General features: G+C 45.4%; 2 protein-coding genes across 6 annotated transcripts; both read right to left on the bottom strand.

Annotated features, from left to right (window-relative positions):
- Positions 1 to 7,283: 7,283 nt before the first annotated feature.
- Positions 7,284 to 17,309, bottom strand: BMI1 (BMI1 proto-oncogene, polycomb ring finger). 5 transcript variants are annotated; one of them, XM_047065883.1, is made up of 11 exons: positions 17,128 to 17,309; positions 12,203 to 12,333; positions 11,757 to 11,853; positions 11,096 to 11,151; positions 10,952 to 11,002; positions 10,679 to 10,787; positions 10,555 to 10,600; positions 10,023 to 10,121; positions 9,636 to 9,716; positions 9,407 to 9,545; positions 9,234 to 9,324 (listed from the first exon to the last, which is right to left on the bottom strand). In XM_047065883.1, exons 2-11 carry the CDS (start codon positions 12,312 to 12,314, stop codon positions 9,317 to 9,319), a joined length of 798 nt encoding a protein of 265 aa, XP_046921839.1. In that variant the 5' UTR covers positions 12,315 to 12,333; positions 17,128 to 17,309; the 3' UTR covers positions 9,234 to 9,316. The 5 variants fall into 5 exon arrangements, with proteins under 5 accessions (XP_046921835.1, XP_046921838.1, XP_046921837.1 ...); XM_047065879.1 differs by having other exon boundaries at positions 7,284 to 9,545; positions 17,128 to 17,308; XM_047065882.1 differs by lacking the exon at positions 17,128 to 17,309 and adding an exon at positions 16,607 to 16,625 and having other exon boundaries at positions 7,284 to 9,545.
- A 1,379-nt stretch (positions 17,310 to 18,688) lies between these two features.
- Positions 18,689 to 22,589, bottom strand: COMMD3 (COMM domain containing 3). Its single transcript, XM_047065885.1, has 8 exons — positions 22,434 to 22,589; positions 20,989 to 21,100; positions 20,830 to 20,893; positions 20,707 to 20,741; positions 20,283 to 20,343; positions 20,138 to 20,194; positions 19,981 to 20,040; positions 18,689 to 19,056 (listed from the first exon to the last, which is right to left on the bottom strand). The coding sequence occupies exons 1-8, from the start codon at positions 22,570 to 22,572 to the stop codon at positions 18,997 to 18,999; spliced, it is 588 nt and encodes a 195-aa protein (XP_046921841.1). The 5' UTR covers positions 22,573 to 22,589; the 3' UTR covers positions 18,689 to 18,996.
- Positions 22,590 to 22,819: the final 230 nt, after the last annotated feature.

Here is a 22,819-nt window from a genome sequence, read left to right as displayed (position 1 = left end):
TGTCAGACCTAATTGCTTGGCTTTTGAGTCCTCATAGAAGAAATTCTACAGCCTTAGGGGTGTAGACTCAAAAGCAGCAGCATTTCTGGTTTCAGTTTAAATAAAACAATGAAATCCATCATTATTCAAGTCAATAGCGATAATTCACATGAATATGAATGCACTTTGATCTTATCCTTCAATTCATTGAAAGACACAGTCGTAATGAAAAAGGGAGATAATCTCTTTAACTTGGTCCAAAGCAAGTTGTTGGAGCTTTTCTTTCTTGAAAGACCGTAGAAGGGAACTTTTCACTAAAGCCTTGCTTTCCTATTTTTAAGGTGGTGGTGGGGTGTTTGGGCAAGCTACAGGTCATTATGTTGCCTCCAGGAACCAAGTAGTGCTAACTTTCTTCTTTGAAGTAAACTGCCTTATTTAATGAACTTGACATTTTGTGAAGCTTGAAAGTGAACCCCTTTTAAAATATCATACCTAAGAGTCATTTTAGGATGCGTGTTGATTTGAGTTTACCATCAGATATGATTAATTAAGACATATTAGCTGCTTTCACTGTGTTTTAAAGCTGACTTAAATGAAAAAGGATATTTCAAGATGCATTGCCTTGGTAGATTTGCAACATCCAATACTAGCCCCTTTAATGTTCCTGTTGAACTGTGCAGGAAGCTAATGTCTTGCCTGTGCTGTATGAAAGTATGAAAGGCACTTTAAAATTTCATCTTGCATATGGCTATTTAAACCAATTTTCAGACACCTTTAGTGGGAAAATAGCAAAGTTACAAGTTCTTATATACAATTTATCATTGTTCTTAGAATTCTGGAAACGTCTGTCAGATAATTTTAGCACAATCGACCAGACTTGAAATAAAATTAGGTAAAAACATGCATGAATGAGAATATCTGGTTTCCACTAACTTGGAAAATGTTTAGCTTTTCACTGATTTCATTAAAGGTACCCAAGCTGTATAGTAGGTAGGTATCTATCTATCTATCTATCTATCTATATTTATATATATATTTTAAAGCAAGGGTTGTTGAACTTCTGGGATCCTCTAGAAACTTAAATACTTGTTGAGCTATGTTAAAAGGACTCTGGAGCACACAAAGATTTACAAGACAGGTGTTGTCCTCTAGGTGCTTTAAACTTAGAAATTTCAGCATATCTGTGATTTACGTGACATTTTCATCCTTGAAGAACTAATTTAATGGCTATTTAAAGCAGGGACAGTTTTCCAGAGTGAAGAAATGTGGCAATGCACGTATTTCCCAAGTTACCCTATTAGCTAAGTGAAAGATTATGCTGGATACTTTGCCGATTTTTCTTCAGTAAAAACCTGTATAAAACACTAACAAGGTTCTGTTGAATTTAAATCAGTGTCCTAGAACCACAGTTGTTAGAAAAGGCAGAAAGATTCCTGAGGGTTAAGGTCAATCATTTTCTTTCTGCATCAGACCACTCAGTCTACACTGCCAAGGGCTGATGTGGTTCATCAAATGAAATGAAATGAAATGAAGGGGGGGGGCGGGGAAGTGTTCCATCCACTTATGCGTGACAAGAACGAGTATTTGGCTGTAATGTTGGCGCAAACGCAAAATATTCGTGGTAGTCCAGGAAGACGGAAGGTTGTAACGTTTTCCTGTGGCTCTCACCCAGAGGAAAGCCACCGTTACCGAGAGCAGATGCAACCAGAAGCTCTTCTTTGTGTCCACGTTGCCAGACAGGGAGTGGGCGTCTTGCCTTGACTTCTTTCTTCACCGCCGTCCTTATCTCTGATGTCAAGAAAAGCTTTCTGTTGGACCGGCCCACTGGCAAAGCGTGTCGGCTCAAGTTGGAGACCAGGGCACCTGGGGCTGGGACTCAGCAGAGCGCCCCTATCTCGGGGGCTCAGGTGCCTGTTCAGCGAGGCGCGCGCCGCAGCGTGCTCTCCAAGCCGCCCCTATTGTCTGTGGTGGGGGCAGGGCCAAGCCGGGGAGCAGTCTTCCGAGAGGAGCTGAGGGTCCCGGAGGCTGAGGACCCGGGGCGGGGGCGAGGGATGTCGACGAGGGCAGCCCCCGGAGTTGCGAACGCTCGACCCCGAAGTGGGAGAGGAGGCAGCCGAACCAGCGGCGGCTGCGGCGGCCCTGGCTGCAAATCGCCGTCGTGTGGTTGCTACTGGCAACCGAGCCTCTGCCTCGCGCGCAGCCCCGCAGCCCCTGGAAGGAAGGTGGCGAGGGGAAGCGGCTGCGGCGCAGCGGCCACGCCGGCTCGGCGGCCCACCGGGCTCTCTCGCTCCCGCCCGCGCCCCCGCGCTCCCTTCGGGCTTTGACCGCAGCTGTGCGGCACGAAGGGCCGAAGGACTCTTCCGTTGGGGGTGTCGCCGCCTCGCAAGCGTCAAATTACTGGCGCCCTCTGTGAACGCAACATGGCAGCTCCGGCTCGAAGACTGGGTTCATTCAGTCCGCCGGGGAGGCGGGGGCCGCGGACTCGGCGGAGCGCCCGCCGGCCCGGGTCCAGGCCGGGAGCCAGTCCTGCTCGCGCCCCCGACTCCGAGCCGGGCCGAGCAAAGGGCTGCGGCGCGCGCGGACTCGCCGCGCGGTCAGCCCCCGGCCCTTTGTTCTCCTCTCGGTAGGCACCTCACGCTTCGGGGGCTTTTGAATGGAAACCCTCGAAGACCCGGCGACCCTGGGCGGGACACCAGGGCCGCCTGGCGCCCTACAGATTTGTCCAGCTTTCCCTGTCCCCGAAGGTGCTCCGGGCAGGGCTGGAAGCGCCAGTGCGGGGTCCCAGAGGAGCCGCCTCTCGTCGGGCGGGTTCCTTCCCGCTAGGCCGAGGCTCCTCCCGCCCGAGAGGTGTGAGGCGGGAGGCCGGGGCAGGGGTACGGGCCGGCGACCTAGACCATGCCCGTCACGCCCGCGAGGCCGCGGGATTCTCCGCGCTGGGGAGAGAGGAGAGCTGCGGGCGCCCGCAGTCGCCCCAGTCTCTGAAAAACGGGGAGAACCCCTCCCCCCCTTTCGGTGCGCGCCGGGCTCCGTCACGCTCCACCCCGGCCTTTGGGCGCGGGTGGAGGCCGCCGTCGCCCGGAGGAGACGTCCGCCGCCCCGGGGGTCGAGGGGGCGAGCCGAGCGGTCCGCCGGGAGTGGGGGAGGGGGTTCAACGCCCCCCAGGGGGGAAGGCTAGGGGGGAATTTTGAACGTTTGAAAACCGCGGCGTAAAAATGACCCTGCCACGTAGACAAGCCAGTTGTGACGTTCGGCACAACGTGCTACTGAAATACCAAAATCCGCCACCAAATGGCGGCTCCTGCAGTCTGCTGCGCTGATAAAGAGGACTCGCCCGGCGTCGCCCATTTTAGGCCGCTTTCACTTCGCCGCCGTCCCCCCCGACTCCCCTTCCCCAGCCGTTCCTTTCTCTCCCGGATTTTGGGTGCCAGTGGGAGTGCCAGGCCAGATGAGCGTCGCCACCCTGGGGACCCGGCAGGCGCAGGCTCTGTCGGAAACCGGCGGCGTCCCCGCGTCTTTCGGAGGCGACCTCCCCTGCCTCGGACCGCCAGCCGCCCCGCCCGGGGGCGTGAGGCTGCCAAACCTCTCGGGTGCGCCTGGCCCCGAGACCTATTTGGGCGTCGCCTGTGGGTCTCCAGGTGTGGGCCTTTGCCCGGATCTTGAGATTCCTGTCGCGAAGCCACCCCCTCTTTGACACTGCCACCCGGCTAAATGTCCTTCCCAGGGGATTGGAGCCGTTCTTCCCAATAAACGAGCTCAGCTGGCGGACCCTCTCCCATCGGCCTTTCCAGTCAACCGCCCTCGAAGCGCGGCCTGGGGGAACCTTCGAGAGGGCAACGCTGTGCTTTCTTAATAATTCAGTTTGCAGTCTATCCGATAAAATCTCAAACTGCAAGGACCCCTCGTTTTTGAAGGAGAAAGGGCACAGGATTTGAAGCCGGAGCAGGAGTCGGGGGCAAAGCGAGGCGGCTATCTGGAACGGCACCGCAAGAATGCGCGTCGGTGGGCTTTGCAGCCTCCCCGGACGTGGGTCCGTTTCCTACCCGCGCTGAGCTCGAGGCCCGGGGGCCGGTCGCCGTGCCTCCGCGGACGGGCAGACCTGCTGATGTCTCGCCCGGTGGGCAAGCCTGCGGCAGGAAGGTGGCCGCCCTGGGAGGCCACGCGCACCCCGCCGTCGCCTCCCCTTGCCGCGGGTTCCGACTTTGGAGGGACGACTTCCTTTCGTCACCTCCCGAGCCCGCAGGGCCTGAGAATCTTGCTTTCAAATTTGGCGGGATCCGAGTCTGCCGAACCCAGGGCGGCGCGAGGCGAGCGGCGCACGCGCAAAATGGCCTCCCGGCGCCCCGCGGCCCTGGCTCACGCGCAGGGCCTGGCGGAGCCCCCGCGGCGCCGTGGTAACCGCGGTCTGCACGGTAGCTCTTAACGCTCCTCCGAGAGCGGCCGGTTAAAAAATAAGGACGGGGAGCATGGCGGTTTCCTCCTTAACGTGTCCTGTTGGTAAAGGCTCCCTGACCGGGAAGACAGCGCGGCCGGGAAGGGGAGGTCGTTTTTCTCCAGGCGGTCGCCCTGTGCCTTTTCCACCGGGCACCAGAATATAAGAAGCCATTTCTTTCTTGTCTTTCTTTTTCTTTCTTTCTTTCTTTTTTTTTTTTTTAAGCCGTTGCTCTTTCCAGCCTAATCACCCTCGCCCCCGCTTTTTCTTCCGAGCGGCGCACTGCGCTCCTGTCTTCGGCTTTGTTTGAGTGTCTTCCACTGTTGGGGGGCATTGAGACCAGACACTGTAGTTCCTGGACAGATTTCTCTATCTCCAGTAACATCTTTATCCATCTCGGTAACGTCCTCATTCCTTCCATCCCAATTTTCGACGCGTTTCCCGAGGACCCTGGTCCGAGTCTTCCAAGTCTCTGCTCTCGATCTGAGTTCTGGCTAAGTTAGAGGGACAGAACTGAGAGCACCAAATAGGCACCGACCTTGAAATCATGTATTCTGTGAAGTTTGGATTTTATGATGACCCAACAATCAGAGCAAGAAGTCATCGTTTTCCTGAAATGTAGGTGACTCCAAGGGAACGACACCTGCTATTTTTGAAAGTTCCTTCTCACAGTGTCTGGAAGGTATATTTTAAGAGAATAATGGGAATAATTTAACTCATTGGGAGTTCTGTTGAATGCTTACTATTTATTTAGAGGGTTAAATGAGATTTCGGGATGAGTCTTCCACATGCACTTGAACTTATTCAGAAAATTCAAAAGGATCCTAGAATAGCCTTTGCAGTGATAAATGACTTTTGATGTCGTCGACTTGATGAAGACGAGGTTGAGAGTGAAGTCTTCATGTGAGACCTCTAGAAATTGCACACTAAGAAAAAGAAACTGGTGCAAATAAAGGAAATCCGTTTCAAGAACCAAAAGAAGAAAAAAACGTTAAAAAAATTAACTGCGGAAACAGGAAACACTCGACTGTGTAAACATTTTCGGAGACTTTCATAATCAAAACTGGGCGATCTTGAGATTTGCAAGGAGACCCACAGGCTCAAGGTATTCGCGGGGGTATTTCCCAAATCTGACTTACTAGGAGGTTCTAATATGTGATACTTTCTCTTCCTTGTAAAGGACTCGTCTATCTGAATCGTGGTCCCAGTTTAATACAAGGTTTTATTTGGGAGGAGTCAGAATGTTTTTAGAGCGATCTTAGAAACAATCACCTGTTGTGCTATTTATCTTATACTTGAAGAAACATCCTCAAGTGAAATGACGCTCTCTAACCCAAAAGCTTTATGTTGAAGCTGCCTTCTGCACTCTGCACATCAGATGTCTTGGAAGTACATACTGTTGTTAAATAGGATCATCTTAAATGTAATTTCATCAAGACCTTAGCTGTGGATAAAGTGTGAGGAGGACTGTATGAGGGAAACAATCCTAGTATTTCAGAATATGATGTAGCCCCCATTTCTTAGAAGCACTAGACTAAATCAGAATTCCCAACAATCATTCCAGGGGCAATGAGAAAAACATATATATTTACCAAACCTTTAAACTAGAAAAGAAATGAAAAAAAGAAAAAAGACCCATCATCCCAAGATTCTAAGAGACTGGGTCCCATGTGCAGATTTTTTCTAAAATTAAACTTCCATCCTCTCAAAAGATTGCCTTAGGTATTAAAAAAAATTTTTTTTTCATTTCTTGTTGGCCATTGGAAAGTAGTATTTCACATGGGTTCTATGTTGATTTCACGAAACTTTATCTTGATAGGCCTATACCATGTGTCTTCTGAAACTCCAATGCCAAACTATTAGGAAAAGAGTAAGAGGAGAAGGATGTAGGGAAGCCCCTGTGAGCTTACTCTGTATGTCGCATTGTACCTCCAGAAATCCTAACATTTGCCCGTATGAATATTGAAACGAAGCAATATGGTTGGTAGGTTAAGTCAACTGAAGGGCAGCTTTCCACCCCCCCTGCCCCCCCACTCAGTGCAATTAACGGCCGGCAATTTTAAAAGCAAAAAGTACTTGCAAAGTGGTATGCATGTGTAAAGCAAGATAGATCGCTATTTACACAACAGTAGTAAGCCAGCCTCATTCTCTTTTTGCATTTAAGCTAAAATCTGTGAAATCAATTTAGGCATTTTTTGTGGAATATTTTGTTAGCACTAACTTTGTGGTATAGAATCCTAGAATACTTTTACAGAAACAAAAGCCAAACTTAAATCCGACTTTTCACGTACCCTGCTTTTACTGCTTAGAGTCACAAAGTTAGCAGTTTTGATATGGGTTGGAAGATTGAAATGTTTTAAAGTGGTAGCTTAGCAAAAGTTTTCAATCTTAATTGTCAGAACTGTGAAAGCTGGTTATGGGGGAATGCAAAACGTAATCTTCTGTTTTATTAAAAGAGACATTTTAGTTGAAATACCCTTTAACGCTTAAGCAATTTTCAAAGGGAATGGGAAAATCCTTTCAAGCAAAATAAATGCATGTTTTCAAGAATGGTAAAACAGTGTTAAGGAAGCCATAAATGCAATATCTGATATTTTAATAAGGAATTCCAAAAATAAGTCCATCATAAAAAGGTTGAGATGTAAAGTCTTTGGGTTCTGTGTTGAGTTCACAACTTGATTTTGTGTAAGTCAAGCGACAGGTCCACTAGCATTTGAAGTTTTTTTAGTCTTTGAAAAATATTTTTTCATTCTTTATATACATGATCATCCAAAGTAAAAATATCATTTGAAATTTCCATTAACTAACTTTGCTTTCTTAGATAACATCATGAAAAACTTGAGAAGCCTAGAAAAACGAGTTAAATTCACCAAAATTGGCAAACATGGGTAACTTTTACTTCAAAGATTGTAGAGTAAATAAACAGATACATCTTTCAACTGGGCTTTCAAGCTATTATACAACAAAGCATGTACTTAGCAACATCACTATTTAAGACAGCAATTGATTCTCTTTAGTTTTTTTACCTGTTGTAATCCACAATAGGGTTTCCAAAACTTCTGCACATTGTGCTTTTCATATCAAATTTTATTAAAGTCTTAGCTATTTTCTAAATGAATATCCTTTTTATTGGAATTTCCCCATTACAAATGAAATTTAATTTTACATCTATAATTAGAAACAACACTTACAATGGGACTGTACAAATTTAGGTCAAAATAAAAATATATGTATTTCGTGGTTTCATAAAACTTCATTTACTGTATCTTTAAAGAAAGCAGAAATAACAGCAATATATGTAAAAGTAATGATTTAATGACTATAAGCAAGACAAAGCAATAGAATTGTGCTTCTTTTGCAGACTGGGGACAATGAAATGTTTAGCTACAATTTTCCCATACAAACATGAAACGATATTCATATAGAATAAACACCCTCACAAATAACTGATGGGTGATGAACACACACCAAGTTCGACCAAAGCAAAACACAAACTGAAAACTGTTGGGATTATTCATATTTTAAATTCAACATGTTCACTCTGTTTAAAAATTAATACCTGGAGAAGCTAAAAATAAATTGCTTCTATTTCAAGACAATAGAGAGAGGACATACGTCATTGTTCATAGCTGTAAATGCAACTCTTAACTTTGAAATTCCTGCTATCCAACATATTAAAATCATTTCAGATAAAATGCCTTCTTCCAGCAATTTCCTGGTTTACTTAAAAATTTGTTTTAGAATTATAGTGATGGATACGCATTTTAAAAACACATTCATTCCATCAAAAGCAATAGGAAATGAAGACACTATTTCCAAATTCCTTAGTTAAAAGTTTTTCTTTACTGCAACAATTTAAAAAGTAAATATGTATTACTAGAGAAAATCAGTATTATAATTTGCCAATTGCTTCCAATGAAATAGAATTTAGAATGAGAAATCCACATTAAAAATATTCTATGCTGATAAGGCTCAAACAGAGGGTATCTGCAAAGGTCGAACCAGTTGGGAGAATTTTAACAACCATTTCTGAATGCATGAAACACAATATTTTCTTTATAGTATTTATAAATATATCATACAATACTGTTTCCTGTTATGTCATATACCAATATGGCATTGTACAACAAGCATAATGCCATCTGATTCTTACAAAAGCGAATCATTTAAACAAGTCAGTAAAATAAACGGTAGTACCCGCTTTTAGGCATACAGATTGTAAAACTGAAGTTTACTTTCCTTTGATCGGTTTTGTGTAGCAACAGAGAAGTAAAAATCAAACAGGAATCAAAATGGCTAAATATGCAAGAAGTCGTTATTCACAGTGACATGGCTACATAGAATGCATTATTCTATGCATATTCTTTCCATTTGTTGAATTTCAAGATAAAAAGCACTTGTTTTCTACAGGTTCACAAAACAGCATAATAACAAGAACAATCAAGGAGAATGTAATGTAGGCGTTAGTTGAGATTAACAAACTATGGCCCAATGTTTATATCCACTGCAGAGTATTTTCAAATCCGAACCATGGTTACAGAAACCATTTCCCATCTTTCCTAACACACAGGAAAACATCTTGCCTGCCTTCTCAGAAACCAATTTGTAGGAACAATCTTTCTTTTCGATTAACGTCCATATGAATACCACATCTAGTCCATCTTTTATAGCCAAATTTAATGTCACTACAAAAGAAAGCAAATTGGACGATAGTCACATGTATTAGCATCTCTAAAGCTGTAATGGCATGAAGATATCTATATAAATCAGGGACTTAAAATTTTTTTTTCCTTAACAGTCTCAGGCATCAACCAGAAGAAGTTGCTGACGACCCATTTACTGACGATTTTCGAGGTCTATTGGCAAAGGAAGATTGGTGGTTACCGCTGGGGCTGCTGCTGGTTCCGTTCATAGTACTGGAAATGTGAGGAAACTGAGGGTGAGGGGACTGAACTGGAGTGCTGGGGCTAGGCAAACAAGAAGAGGTGGAGGGGATACCTCCTGCTGGGCTGTTGGCCTTGTCACTCCCAGAGTCACTTTCCAGTTCTCCAGCATTTGTCAGTCCATCTCTCTGGTGACTGATCTTCATTCTTTTACAAGTAGGTCGAACTCTGTATTTCAAAGGAAGCGGACCATTCTACAAAGTTAAAAGGAAAAAAAAAAAAAATCAGTCCTCTTTAAATACGGTTTACCACAATAATCTTCAAGTATTAGATATGCTACTTACCCTTCTCCAGGTATAAATGTAGGCAATATCCATTAGTGTATAGTAATCCTTTAAAGGTTCCTCTTCATACATGACATCGATCTATTGAAAAATGATACTTCAATTATTAAGTACTATAAAGAACAAAGGTAAATCCAGATTTTCTTTGTCATCTAAATACAATCCAAAAATGCTTCAAAAGACATTCTCTCCAAACACTTGGACAAAGAAAGACTCCCCCTTGAAACTTTAAAAGGAAAAGAGGAGAAATATTTCCTGAAATTATGAAGGAATTTATATTCATAGCATAAAACAAAATTCAGACTAAACACTTTAAGAGATAGTTCCAATTAAGTCCTGTATTTAAAAAAATCCACATTAAATGCACCAAGACTATAAGGCAGATACCTGGAAAGTATTAGGTATGTCCATTTTACTTCTGAGAAACTTTCTTAGGTGCATCACAGTCATTGCTGCTGGGCAACGTAAATATCTCTTATCATTCACCTAAGAATACAGTTAGAAAAGTTATTTCTTAAAATTCTTTTCAGCTAAGAAAAAAGTTTTAATTAGATTGCCTCAATATGATAAAAGGTATGAATACTAAAGCTGAGACTGACTATATTTTCAACTACACTTTGAGTTTACTATTATTGATACTAAATAAACAGATTCCTGACATAGTAAGAAAACTTTAAATAAAACAAAGCATTAAGCATTAATTCTTTAAAGCATTTTGTAAGAATAGTAACTACATACAAAATAAATTCTATCTAGTTACTATCAGATATAAATCACTCTTAAACATCAAATATGATCATTTTCTCCCATTTGACAGCATCATCTGGCCCTAGCATATTCTAAAGCACAGCATACACCCTCATAAAATCTAGAAGCCAAATGCTGTTTCTTCTATAGTTTTTTGTGACATGAAACATACCTCCTCCTTAGGTTTCTCCTTGTCTTTGTTTACTTTCCGATCCAATCTAAGAAACATAACTTTATTAGTGGAACAATGTACCCATGAAAGGATTAGCATAAAACCCATTTCCTACGAAATTTACCTGTTCTGGTCGAAGAATTCAATGGATAAGCTTATTATCTCATCATCAGTTATAATTCTTTTATCTTCATCTGCAACTTCTCCTCTATCTTCGTTAGAGCCATTGGCAGCTATGAAGACATTTTGAAACTCAATTTTAGAAAATTAAATATGTAATTAAAATATTACGTAGGAAGATAGAAGTGGTACTTTAAATTAAACTCAATTTTAATAAATTACTGAATAATAAGTTCTCCCTCCAAGTAAAATGTCTTTTCCCTTCTAAAGATTTTACCATCAGCTGAAGGATGAGCTGCATAAAAATCCCTTCTTCTTTTCATTTCATCTAGAGGAGGAAAAAGAAAGTCTTAAACATTTGTTATAGTAGATAAAACAGATAAATACTTTGTAAAAACTCATTTGTAACCAAGTTACTCACTTTTGAAAAGCCCTGGAACTAATTTGTATACAATATCTTGGAGAGTTTTATCTGACCTGAAAAAGAATTAGAAAAGTAAATTCTTAATTATAATGGCAAAAACCTTAGATGCTCATATCAGTTACTATACATTCTTCGTTTTCTTTCTCCTATAGTATTTTACTTGATTGTGAGAGTCTCCATCAGTAAGATAACAATTATGAGAATAAAATTTCTTTATGTAGTAGTACTCTTCAATCAATAGAAAAATACTTTTATTTTATATTCATTAATTCTTCACATCTCATGGAGTCAAGAGAAGTGTGCCTTTCAAGTTATTAAATTAGCTAACAGGAAAGAGAATAAAGAGAAAAGAATGGAAGTATTTTAAACACACTCATTCCTGCTTGTCATAAAGTCAATAAAGCAATGCAGAAATGGAGAACGAATTCAGATTTTTAAAGATGTGTAAATAAAAACCTTAAAATCCAGTTGAACAGTTCTCAACTTTGTCTAAAGTTAGTCATCATTAAAATGGCAAGAAATGAGCAACCTCCACAAAGCATACACATCAGGTGAAGATTCAACGGTAAATTTTGTGTGAAGAAATAAAACAGGATAGCCTTCACTAAATTATGCAATTCCAGTAACAATTACAGACTAATTTTAAACATTTTCTTACCTTATATTCAGTAGTGGTCTGGTTTTGTGAACTTGGACATCACAGATAGGACAATACTTGCTGGTCTCCAAGTAACGTACAATACATGTTTTACAGACTAGACGTAGAAAAATGAAGTTTTGTAAGTTTAGAGATTAGATGCTAAGCATTAAAATCAGGGTGAAAAATGGAAAACTAGTAGTAAGAAAATGCTAAACGCCAAAAGGTATTTCCAATTAAATAAACTTCATCAATATCCTGAGAACACTTGTTCACTGCATACTTGTACTTATAAAATGTTTAAAATACGCATTAACAAAAATTCACCAAATCCAAGAGTAGAAAACAACTCCATCACTTTGTACCAACATTCTCAAGGACTGAGGGAATTGTTATAGTTTTCAAACATCAGAAAGAAATGTGAAAGTACACATGACACTAAAAAAGGTCTAAAACTTTGTACTTACAGGAATGTAGACATTCTATTATGGTTGTGGCATCAATGAAGTACCCTCCACAAAGCACACACATTAGGTGGGGATTTAGCTCAGTGATCTTGATTCTGGTTGTTCGATGCATTTCTGCTTGATAAAAGATCCTGCAAGACACAGAAATATTGGCTATAATCCACAGAAAGAGAAACGAGATTATCTCCCAACTTCTAGTAACCGTACACTCTGAAGTGCTGTGGAGTTCATAAAACTCGTTTAAAACTGTACAGCTGGGCTGTCCCAACGTTTTCTACAGAAGGAATTTACTAATCAGACCTAAATCAATTACAGTGAAATGATGAAAGAGGATTCAACTAAAATAACTTCTGGTCCCTCAGGTCATTCCAGGAGGGAGAAGAAAAGGTCCGGGGTGGGGGCTGGGAGCTGAGAGTATTCGGGTCTCTTTCTTCCATTTGTCCTCTAGCCTAGCAGCCCCAAGGCTGCTGCAGACGCCACACAGTCCCCGCAGATATTTACCAACCGCCAGGGCTTGTTCCAGGTCTCCAAATTTATTGTAAAACTTCCTTATGGATCTTCAGCTGAAAATCCGTGAGCATGCCCTGGCTTCCCAGGGGTTCTTGTTGTTTTAGGCGGTTCCAGCAACCAGAACCTGGCACGTTTTCACGCGATACAAAGGGAAAACAAATTCTGCCCTATCTGCATCCCTGGCATTTCCGGAGCTGGGTGCTGGGGCCGCAGAAGCACCTCCAGTCGGCCTCGGGCTGGGGCCTGAGCGCGCGGACGCCCGGGGGCCGGGATGCGAGGGGCGGATCCGGCGGCGCCCGCGGCTCCGTCTCGCTCCGGATTCGGAACTCGCCTCTGTCGGGGTTTCCATAGCAACTTACACTTACACTTGGCATCCGGCCACCGCTGCAACTCCGCGCGGAGCCGGGCCGAGCCCGGAGCTTCGGCAGGCGTGCGGGGCGGCTGGGCGGCGGGGCGGAGGCGGCGGCGGGCGCGGGGGAGGGGCCGGCGCGGCGCGGGGGCGGGGCTGGCGCGGGGGCGGGGTGGGGTGCGGGCGGCGCGGCTCGGGGGTGGGGCAGCCCCACGAGGCCCGCGGCGCTGGGGAGCAGGATCCCAGCCCGCGGCAACCCGGCGGGCAGCCTGGGGGGCCCCGGAGCGCGCGAGTGGTGGAGGAAAAATGCAAACCGAACTCCCGGCCATTTCGGACACTCTTGGGGGCCTCTTTCCAAGTCGACTCGGTGCGAAGAACTTCTTTCAGATCTTGACTCGGTCTCTCCTGTTAGCAATCACTAGGTCAAAAATTTCACGAAGGGATCATTTGAGAATTGCCAACTGTGCACTTAGCCCAAAATCGTCAGGGCTCAAATTGCAGAGATGTTTATTGAACTGAACCTCTTTAAAGCTTTCTTCTCTAATATGAAGTTCTCCTGCAGATTAGATTAGCGATACAAAGTTTGGCTAAGGCTAAAAAGTGAAATCTGTACTACAAGAAGACAAGGAGGGGGCAAAGCCGTGTGTTTTATTTGAACTATGCTGGAGGCAAGAAAAACTACTTTAATCGGTACGGTAGTGACAATATGTAAAGAATCATGTGACCAGCCCATTCCCAACGCTAAATCAACACCTTGTCAACCCAGAGCAACGATAGGAGAGAAAAACAAATGTCATTTTCTCAGCCTAACCTCCATACAAATCCCCACACGATGAAATAATATTCCCAAAAGATACCATATATTACAGAAAAGTCACGGTGGGGAATTGTCAGCAACAATATACCAGCGGACAATCAGGAAAGTCAATTATTTCGTGTAGTGCTCTTGAAAAATATATTTCTTACCCCCACTTCATTCATTTCAGAACCTAAAATAGGACCACGTTTCTAGACCTGTGTGGAGTACATTCTCAAAACTGCTCTGAATAGAAATCTAGGAACTTGTGAAACTTGAAGATGCATCTGAGGTTTTAATTCCTAGGGAATTTTAATGCAGAAGAAGGAAATACCAATCAACATACCTCAATGGCTGAAACTAACAGCTTTAGAGTACTAAAAAAAAAAAAAAAAAAAAAAAGGCAAAAACAAAACAAAGCCTCTTTTATGAAAGTGATCACAGTAGCAACCAGTGACTTCAACCAGAAAACTTCATGTGTGATTCCTCAGTTATCTTTGGATTACTTGTTTACAAGAATATTGTCAACATGTTGTTAAAATAAATCTAATTGGGGTTGCAGAGGAGTTGTGGGTGGAGCACTGTCCCAAAAGAGTAGCAATATTTAAATCCATTGTACTTGATTAAAGACAAACCTTAATTCTTAAAGCAAACTCTCCTTGTGAAACCACAGGACCTTTCCTAGAAAGATAACAAGGTGATACTTAGGTCTCCTTGTGATAGCATATCACACTAATGTCACCGAACATGAAGTTTGAGAAGGGACTTCAATAAAAACAGATGCCTTTATTTCTCTGCTGTACAGAAAGCACCAAACACAAATACTAACATACAGAACAGTTAAACCTCAGTGGAGGGAAATCTGCTGGTTGGCTTTTAACAGGTAAGTCACAATCACCTGGTTTGGCCACAGTCCTATCGCCATTTATAATGCCAGTAAATATCACTTCATTACTTACATAAAAATCAGTTCTTTATCTTTGTATACCACTTGAGAGTACTGGCAATGTAATGATGATTTCCAAAATGTTTGACATGCTTGATAGGTTTAGGAAACAAACAATCCCTTGCACCTTAGAAATGAAAGCCTCCTAGGTTCCAATACAGAAACTGCCAGGCAGGCAAGCAAAAAATGCACCACACAGTAGTAAAAATACTCAATAGTTAAAACTTGCCTTTGTACCATACTCAGTGGGGGCTGTCAGTTTAGTTGGGAGGCCTAACACCATGTCAAAATGAAGCAAAACAGAAGCAAGCTCTTATGTTAACAATCAGCTTGACTATTGCAATCTAAGAAATGCAAATGAACTCCAAAACCCCAGTTGGGGTTCACAGCCCAGAAGTATGGGTAAAGTTTGGGTTAACTTGACTCTGAGGGAGAGCTTTGCCGAGTTGGGTACTTAACACCCATCCATCCCGGAACTTGGTGGTAGAGTATTAATGGATTTATCAAGTACAATTAAATACTCAATTTTCTTACAAAAGCACGTGTGTGTATCCACATGCACACGCAATGACTTTTATATGGCTTCAAAGACACTGTTACTATGCATGTAATTTGCACAGGTAAGTAATTTCAAACACCTTTGCACTCTGGGGCAAATGTATGGGAATGAACTCAGATACTTAAAAGTTTATAAATCTGCTCATGAACCCAATCTCTAAGGGATTCTGACCAGTCTACTTAAAATAAAATTCAAATACTAACAGTCACATGAAGTATATACTGTCAAAGATTTGCATCCTTAACTTTCAAGTCTTTACTGTAGCTCATAATGGGTTTCCAGAACTTGGGGGTTAATGTTCCTATGAAATATATGCAGAACCACTCACAACATTCTAGGTACCACCCACCTACAGTAGGATTTGGAGAAATATGCCCAGAATTTTGCCTACTTTAAGAGAAGGGGTTAAATACATGCTTCTCTTTTAAATATTGGACCGTGACCACTAAGCCCACTAAATCCTTTTATTGCAATTGGAAATGATCAAAGTCTCTCTACTTGTTTACTTCCAATTATTAACTGTAAATTTCTGGGGGAAAACACCATCCTCTATCGCTGTCAAACCCAAAAGGCTGTGTAAACACACGTAGTCAACTTTTTAGTGCTCCTTTTCCAAAGCATCTCTTCACCACATGACCTATGCTGACATTCAGCAAAACCTATAAAATGTAGTGGACTTAAGTCACGGTTCTAAGTGCATCCCATAGGAGAGGCTGAGAGAAAAATTGCAGTGACCGAGGTGGGGGGCGGGGGGGGGGGAGAGAAAAAGAAGGAGGGGGGCGAAAAGAAGAAAGGAAACCTCTTGCAAGACTAACGTCCAGTCACCATCATCACCCCAAAAAAAGCTCCAAATTTGAAATGCCCACTTCCCAGTGCGCGCGTCCCAAGTAATGTTTCGAGAACTCATCTAAGACTCGCAACAAATAACACCTTGAAAACTTTACCATTTTAAACACAAATGCAGGAGACCTTGGAAACAACTGGGAACCGCCATCTTACAAGCCATCCAATTTCACACAAGTGTCCCTCCAACTTAAGTTAATAACATTTTTGTTCGGGCTCTCTCCAGTTTAACATCCACCTCGGCGGGGTCGCTGCCCCCCACGCAACCCGTCCCTATAAAATGAGGGCATTCTCTGGACGTTCAAACCCCTCAAAAGCCCTTTCTTCGGGAGAAGAGGGAAGCCACTTGACCCGAGCAGCTCCCGATTTCAGGAACCCGTCCCCGTTTCATCCAAATCTACCTCTCAACAAAGGGCGCCGTGGCGGGGAGAGCCGCGGAGGCTGGAAATAGAAGTGTTCTTCTCGGGGGCCATGTGCGTCGCGAGGGTGTAGAGGGGCGCTCGGGGGAGAAAGGAACTAAAACGTGGGGCCGCGCGCGGCGCGTCCGGGGCTGGAGCGGGCGGCGGCTGGAGCGGCGCCGAGCCCGGCTGGCGGCGGCGGCGGCGGCGGCGGCGGCGCGGCGCGGGCTGCGGGTCGGTCCCGGCGCCGCGGGAGTCGGCGGGCGGCGGCGGGCGCGCGCTCGCGGGCGCGGGCGGCGCGCGGGGCCGGGCGGCGCGCGGGGCCGGCGGGCGGCGGCGGCGGCGGCGGCGGCGGCGGGCGGCGGCGCGGGGCTCGGCGCCCACGCTGTCAGCGCCCTCCCGGCCGGCGCGGGAGAGGCGCGGGGGGGGGGGGCCGCTCCCCATCCACCCGCGGCCGGCCCGAGCCCCGCGCGGCCCCCGCCGCCCCCCGGCCCCGTCCCGGAGGCGCCTCGCCTCCTACGTACCCGGAAAAAGCAGCCGGCGAGAGGCGATCGAAGCGGGCGGAAAAGACAATGAAAGTTAAAAGTCGTTCAGCAGAAAATGAATGTGAGCCAAGCGGCCATCTTGAAGCGAGCTGCAGACGCCGCTGTCAATGGGCAACGAGCGCAGCCGAGAGGAGCCGCGGCCGCCGCGCTCGGCTCATGCTGCCTCCCGAGCCCGGCCTCCTCCTCCTCCTCCTCCGCCTCGGCCTCCTCCTCCTCCGCGGCCTCCTCCTCCTCCTCCTCCTCCTCCTCCTCGGCCTCCAACGCCTCCTCCTCCTGGGCCTCCTCCTCCTCCTCCTCCTCCTCCTCCTCCTCGGCCGCCGCCGCCTCCTCCCGCTCCGCACTCGGGGGAGGGAGCGCGCGGAGGGGGCGCGATCAGTATTATTCTGCGGGGCTGGGAGGTGTTTCTAATCCGGATCGGGGCTCCCTCGCCAACATCCCCATTGTCTCGCCCCGATCTCTGCCTTTAATACTACGATTATTATTTCATAGTTGCTGTGGGGGGAGGAGGGCGAGTGGGGGGCGCCGTGTGTGTGCGTGCGGAGAGGCGGGGGGAGGGGAGGAAGGATGAGGAGGGGGGAGGGGAGGGTGGAAAAAAAAAATGCACCGCTGAAGGCAGAGTGGAAACTGACACCGGCTCCAAAATGGCTCAGAGTCCGCCCGCCCCCTCCCCCCGCCGCCCCCCCACCGGGTCACGTGCTCCCCTCATTCCTTAAGGGCGGCCTGGGAATTAGTGTCGGTGTAGTCGGGCCCGCGGCCGCCCCCTCCCCTCCGAGCGGCGCGACCCGGCCCCCTCCCCCTCGCTCAGCGCGGCGGCGGCGGCGGCGGCGGCGCTGGCGCGGCTGCGGAGACATTTCTCCACAGCGCCACACGCGCCACCCTGCTCCCGGCGCGGGCATCGCTTCGGCCCCGCACGCAGCTCAGCTCACCCCACCCCCCCACCCCCCCGTTATTTCTTTCTTTCTGCCGCCCGCCTCCACCCGCGGCGCACACGTCCACTGGCTCCCGCCAAGGAAAGCGCCGGGCCACCTCCCCCGGCCCGGCCCCGCCAGCCCAACGGGCTGCGGCCCAGACTCCGGCGCCGCGGCGCGGAACCTGCGCCCGAGTTGGGCTCGCGGAAACAACAGCGCCCGCCCCTGTCTTCCCGCGGCCGCGCCGGCCCCCTTCCCCGCCCGCCGGCGGCCGAGGCTGGGCGCGCGCGCGGGCAGCGGCTCGCTCCGGCCAGGGGCTCCGCGCGGGGGCTGGCCGGGCCGGGCCTCGGGAGCCCCGCGGGCGAGGGTCCGACTGCGGGCCAGTCCCCCCCGCCCCCGCCCCCGCCCCGGCTCAGGTAACGGGACCGGCCCGCTCCCGCCGCGGGGCGACCACGTCCGCTCCCCAAGTCCCGAAACGGGGTCTTCCACAAACCCCGGAGATCGCATGCTTTCCCACTGTGTTTAACTTTAATCCGGAGAAAAGGCGATCGTTAAAAGTTAACGCTAATCGTATGTATGTCTTCAAAGTAATAATTAACACAAACTCAAATCCAAACAAACTCTCACCACTCTTTTTGTGGGAACAACTTATTTATTCAGAGTGTCATACTGTCTACTTCCTTTTGTGAGACTTGAAAAAGACCAAATGGGATCAATGCACAGTTTATGCTAAAGATGTCTGAAATAGGCAGAATTTCCCTCAACTCTTTTACACGTGTAAAAAAGTGTCAAAATTGACGAGCGGCATAAATCCAAAAGGCAACGTCTTTTTTTTTCTACTTAAGAGAAGGACATCCAGCTCGCACAAACGGTGGTTCGGTCGACGACAAGGCGTTCCTGGTCTTCCTCGACACCCGGGCGGATCGTTAACTTTCCCAAGTTACAACTGAGTTGCTCTTTCCAGACTTTTCGAAGCATCTTTAAGTTTCCCCACCAAGTCCTAAAAGACGTTTATAATGCCACGTTTTTAGGATAAAACACAAGACACAAGTATCCAAGTTTGAGAAAGATGCAAGAAAAAAAGTCGGGGCACTTTCTAAACGAGTTTAAAATTCACGAGGGTTTTAACCTTTGGCAAGCCACTATCGATCAAAAGAAGGTTCCCCTCTGAAATAGCTCATCTTCAAATGGGCCACTCTCCCCTCGCATTTGAAATACAATTTCTAACCGAATCCTCTTAACAGGCAAGATAGGTCAGAACTAAATTTCTCCAGTTACCTAACAAAAATTACGCTGTATTCACACTTTCTGAGAAAGTTTAAAGTTTGATTAATGGTTGCATTAAAACAATTCCACAGGAGATGCCTTTTGAAAAATTCAAAATTCATCAAAATTTCAAGTGATGCTCTTCATTGTTTTAAGTGGTAAGAAATAAATTCGTTACCATGTCCAGTAATCAACGTAGTTTTGAATGTTTCCAGTCTTACATTGGCAATATGAAAGAGTTTTAGAACTTTATGTATACTTCCTCTTTATAAAAAGTCATTTAAAACCATTTAAAGATTGTTTGAAAGTTTAATTCCTGAAAGTAAAGAAGACATTTTCAAAGACATGCCCTTAATTTTGCTTTGTCTTATTGGATCAAACTAATCACAATAGAAGGAATTCACACTCAACACTACAATTCAGAAATTGTTCTTAACCAGAGGGAACAGCAAATATAAACCAATTCTGTTAGGAATGTCTTAATTTCAAAAGTGAAGCCTACTTTAAAATACTGCTTTTGAAGCCCTTTCCCATTAAATCCTTAACCAACCTTCACTGTCTCCTGACAGATGGTTAGTTTTTCTTTTGAACTTTCCATAAGCATAATTCTCAAACATCTATAAACCAACAGGCATATTCACAGATCCTAATACTGTACCTGTAATTGTTCCATGTTGCAACTAAAACTAATCTCTGGGTGGGATCGGGAATCAGTGTTCTATGGAAGAAAAAAAAAAAACGCTGTTTATGTAAATCAAGGGCATTTTAAATTTCATTACACATTTAAATTTTAGACAAGGCATATGTGTAAATACCTCTACATTTAAGGTCACCAAATATGCAGGTCTGTACATCTTATGAAGTTGATTGGTCTAAAAGAGCGCAACACATACACTTCAGTCTTTTTTTTTTTTTTCAAGTTCCTTAAATCCCCCCAGAAAACAGTTTGTCCAACTTTACCTTTATCTGATATTCCAAACGCCAAGAAACATCAGTTATATGAGGAAGAGATCTGCCTATACTAAAAAATACAATGATAATTTTGTACATAATATCTACAGAAAGACTTTGAGTATTTCTCTCTACCAAGAATGGTGTCTACCTCCCCACCTCACACACACACAATTTCAATCTCCTCTGAATTCAAAAATTGTTAAACCTTATTTTCAAGTTCTGAAGAGTCAAAGAGCATTGAAAAAATTATCTCAATAAACTTTACCTTTAAAAAAACATTAGCTTAACTTCAATTGTTTCACTTGCCCTTTGGCCCCTTTTCTTTTGGTCAAGATCCCTGTCTTTTTGCCCTGTTTTGTTTCACACCAGACTCTCCATTCATACCTGCAAGTGAAAAGTGGCTCAGCTTGACACCTTATACAGTACCTACCTTCCCAGTAGGATTTCTAGGGAATTCTTATTATTCTGGAGGGGGAAAGAAAGAAAGAAAACACATCTTTGCAAAGAGAAGAAAAATAGTAACTATTAATTTAAAAAACTTTAAATAAGTAACCTGATATTCCGTGCAAAACAGTTCTATTCGCTCTCTATCAAATTTACAGTCTTCTAGATAAGTGCTAGAGGGGGGGAGAAAAGCCAAAGTTTAAAAAGTGAAATTGGAGTCTTAAAGATACTATTTGAAAACAAATGAATATTTAAATAAATCCTGTACCTTAGAGTTGACTTGTCAGCTCTTTGCTTTCCTGCCTCCAGTATGTAAGTTGCAGCTGCTGTGTGACAATGTTTTAAAACCACAGGGTCGATATGTTTCAAGTCTGGGTGATCTAAAATAAATTAATTGCTAGTGATGGCTGTGATAATAAATTCTTTATAGTCATGTTTCTAAAATGGGTATTTTAATTTGGGTAAAAATCCCCTTTAACAAGATAACAAAAAGAATTCAACTCTAAAGACTGGCAATTATAAGTAAATGAGATGAACAACAAGGTCAATGGAAAACAATAATGAGCATACATCAATAATTCTGTTACCGGTCTCAATTGCCTTCTTTTATTTTGCCTTACTTTTTCACTGTGTGTGTGTTTTTTTTTACAACTGTACAACCCCAAAGGAAAAAAAAAATAACTAAAAAGTGGTCAATACAACGCTGGATGCAGCATATTCAGAGGAAAATAAGAAGACAAATATTTTACATGGTGTAAACTTAAGAATGAATAAACTGTCCCTCTAAAATGTATTAATTTTAGGATAACTGGCTCCAAGGACATTAATACATCAAGAGCGGGACACGGGTTCAGAATATAAAATACAATTTTCAAAATATTTTCCGATTTTGACAGCTATCCTTTTTTTTTTTTTTTGAGATTAACCCAGGTGGTGGTTACTATTTTCGTTTAAAGAACTTCCACTTTCATACTTTTTGTACAAGGGTTTAGATCATGAAACTACAGAAAAAACAAAATTTGAATTGTTGGGATATTTATATTTAAGAAAATTATCTAAAAGCGATGTCTTAAAATACGCTTTCAATCCATACAGACACGGCACTCGCAATCACTGACCGGACCACTTGAAAGAGACTCGTCTCCTGGTAACTGGTGCGGAACAAAACATTATGCACCATATTTTAAAGTTCTAGGCGTGGGACCTGTGCAAAACATACTTAACTGGGGTGTTGCAGTGATCACAGGGGCTTGAGGTATTCTCTAGATTGGAAAATGTCAACACTATGTGACCTAGTAATTCTTTGGAAACAGAGCCTTTAAAACCTTTGCCAGCCTAGCACTGAACGCTTGAATTGCAGGGAGCTACCCTGATGAAGTCCAAGTGTCAACTAGCCTTTGCCTCAGACCAGGCTGCAAACCTTAGATGTTTAGGCCACAAACAAGACTCGAACACGGGCTTTACAAAGGAACAAAGAGACTGGGAGGAGAAATCAGACCAGAAACGTGTAGCCGGCTGTGTGCAGGTGCCAACTGGGGACAGAACAATGGTCAGGGTCCGCTCCGGGTTCACATCCCCACACTCCGTCCGGAGCGAAGGGCAAAGCCCGGAGACTTCCTCTTCCCGGGGTTTTCCCCCTCTCGCTCGGTCTCGCTCCTCTTCTCCGAGCGCCCCTCCACCCAGGCCGATCTAGCTCAGAGCCGAGCGGCTTACCTAACACGGCCTCGTCCGCCTGGGCGTCCAGCAGGCTCTGGAAAGCCGCCCGGAGGAGAAGCGTGAAGGCGTTGGAGTCGAAGGAGCCAGGATCGGCCAGCATCTGGAAGCCTTTCTGCACATACTCCGAGAGCTCCATTGTGAGCGCGCCGTGACCTTCGACACGCGCACCACGTGACACGCGCCGCGCGCTCAGCTGATGCGGCCGCGCGCGCACGCGGCTCCGGGCGGCGGCGCGGGCTGCGGGCCTCCCGGCCCGGGGCCTCCCCGGCCGCCTCCCCGGCTCGCGCCTCGGCCAGCGCGCCTAGCCGCCCACCCTCCGTCGCCCGCCGCCCCTGCCGTTCCCGGCGCCGTGGCTTCCGTCCAGCCCTTCCTTCTGGGCCAGC

This window comes from Lynx rufus, unplaced genomic scaffold (genome assembly GCF_022079265.1).
Source record: "Lynx rufus isolate CCGP_SWC_20201006 ecotype Redwood Valley unplaced genomic scaffold, mLynRuf1.p SCAF_7, whole genome shotgun sequence".
Classification (NCBI taxonomy): Eukaryota; Metazoa; Chordata; class Mammalia; order Carnivora; family Felidae; genus Lynx; species Lynx rufus.
This window is presented reverse-complemented; position numbering and strand designations above follow the sequence as displayed.

Coding starts and splice junctions, on each gene's coding strand:
- COMMD3 (XM_047065885.1), bottom strand. CDS start 22,572: ATGGAGCTCTCGGAGTATGTGCAGAAAGGCTTCCAGATGCTGGCCGAT. Junction 21,101..22,433: donor GGCGGACGAGGCCGTGTTAG/GTAAGCCGCTCG, acceptor AATTTATTTTAG/ATCACCCAGACTTGAAACAT. Junction 20,344..20,706: donor CTAGAAATCCTACTGGGAAG/GTAGGTACTGTA, acceptor TGTATTTTTTAG/TATAGGCAGATCTCTTCCTC.
- BMI1 (XM_047065879.1), bottom strand. CDS start 12,314: ATGCATCGAACAACCAGAATCAAGATCACTGAGCTAAATCCCCACCTA. Junction 11,854..12,202: donor AATAGAATGTCTACATTCCT/GTAAGTACAAAG, acceptor TTCTACGTCTAG/TCTGTAAAACATGTATTGTA. Junction 10,122..10,554: donor AGGAGAAACCTAAGGAGGAG/GTATGTTTCATG, acceptor CTGTATTCTTAG/GTGAATGATAAGAGATATTT.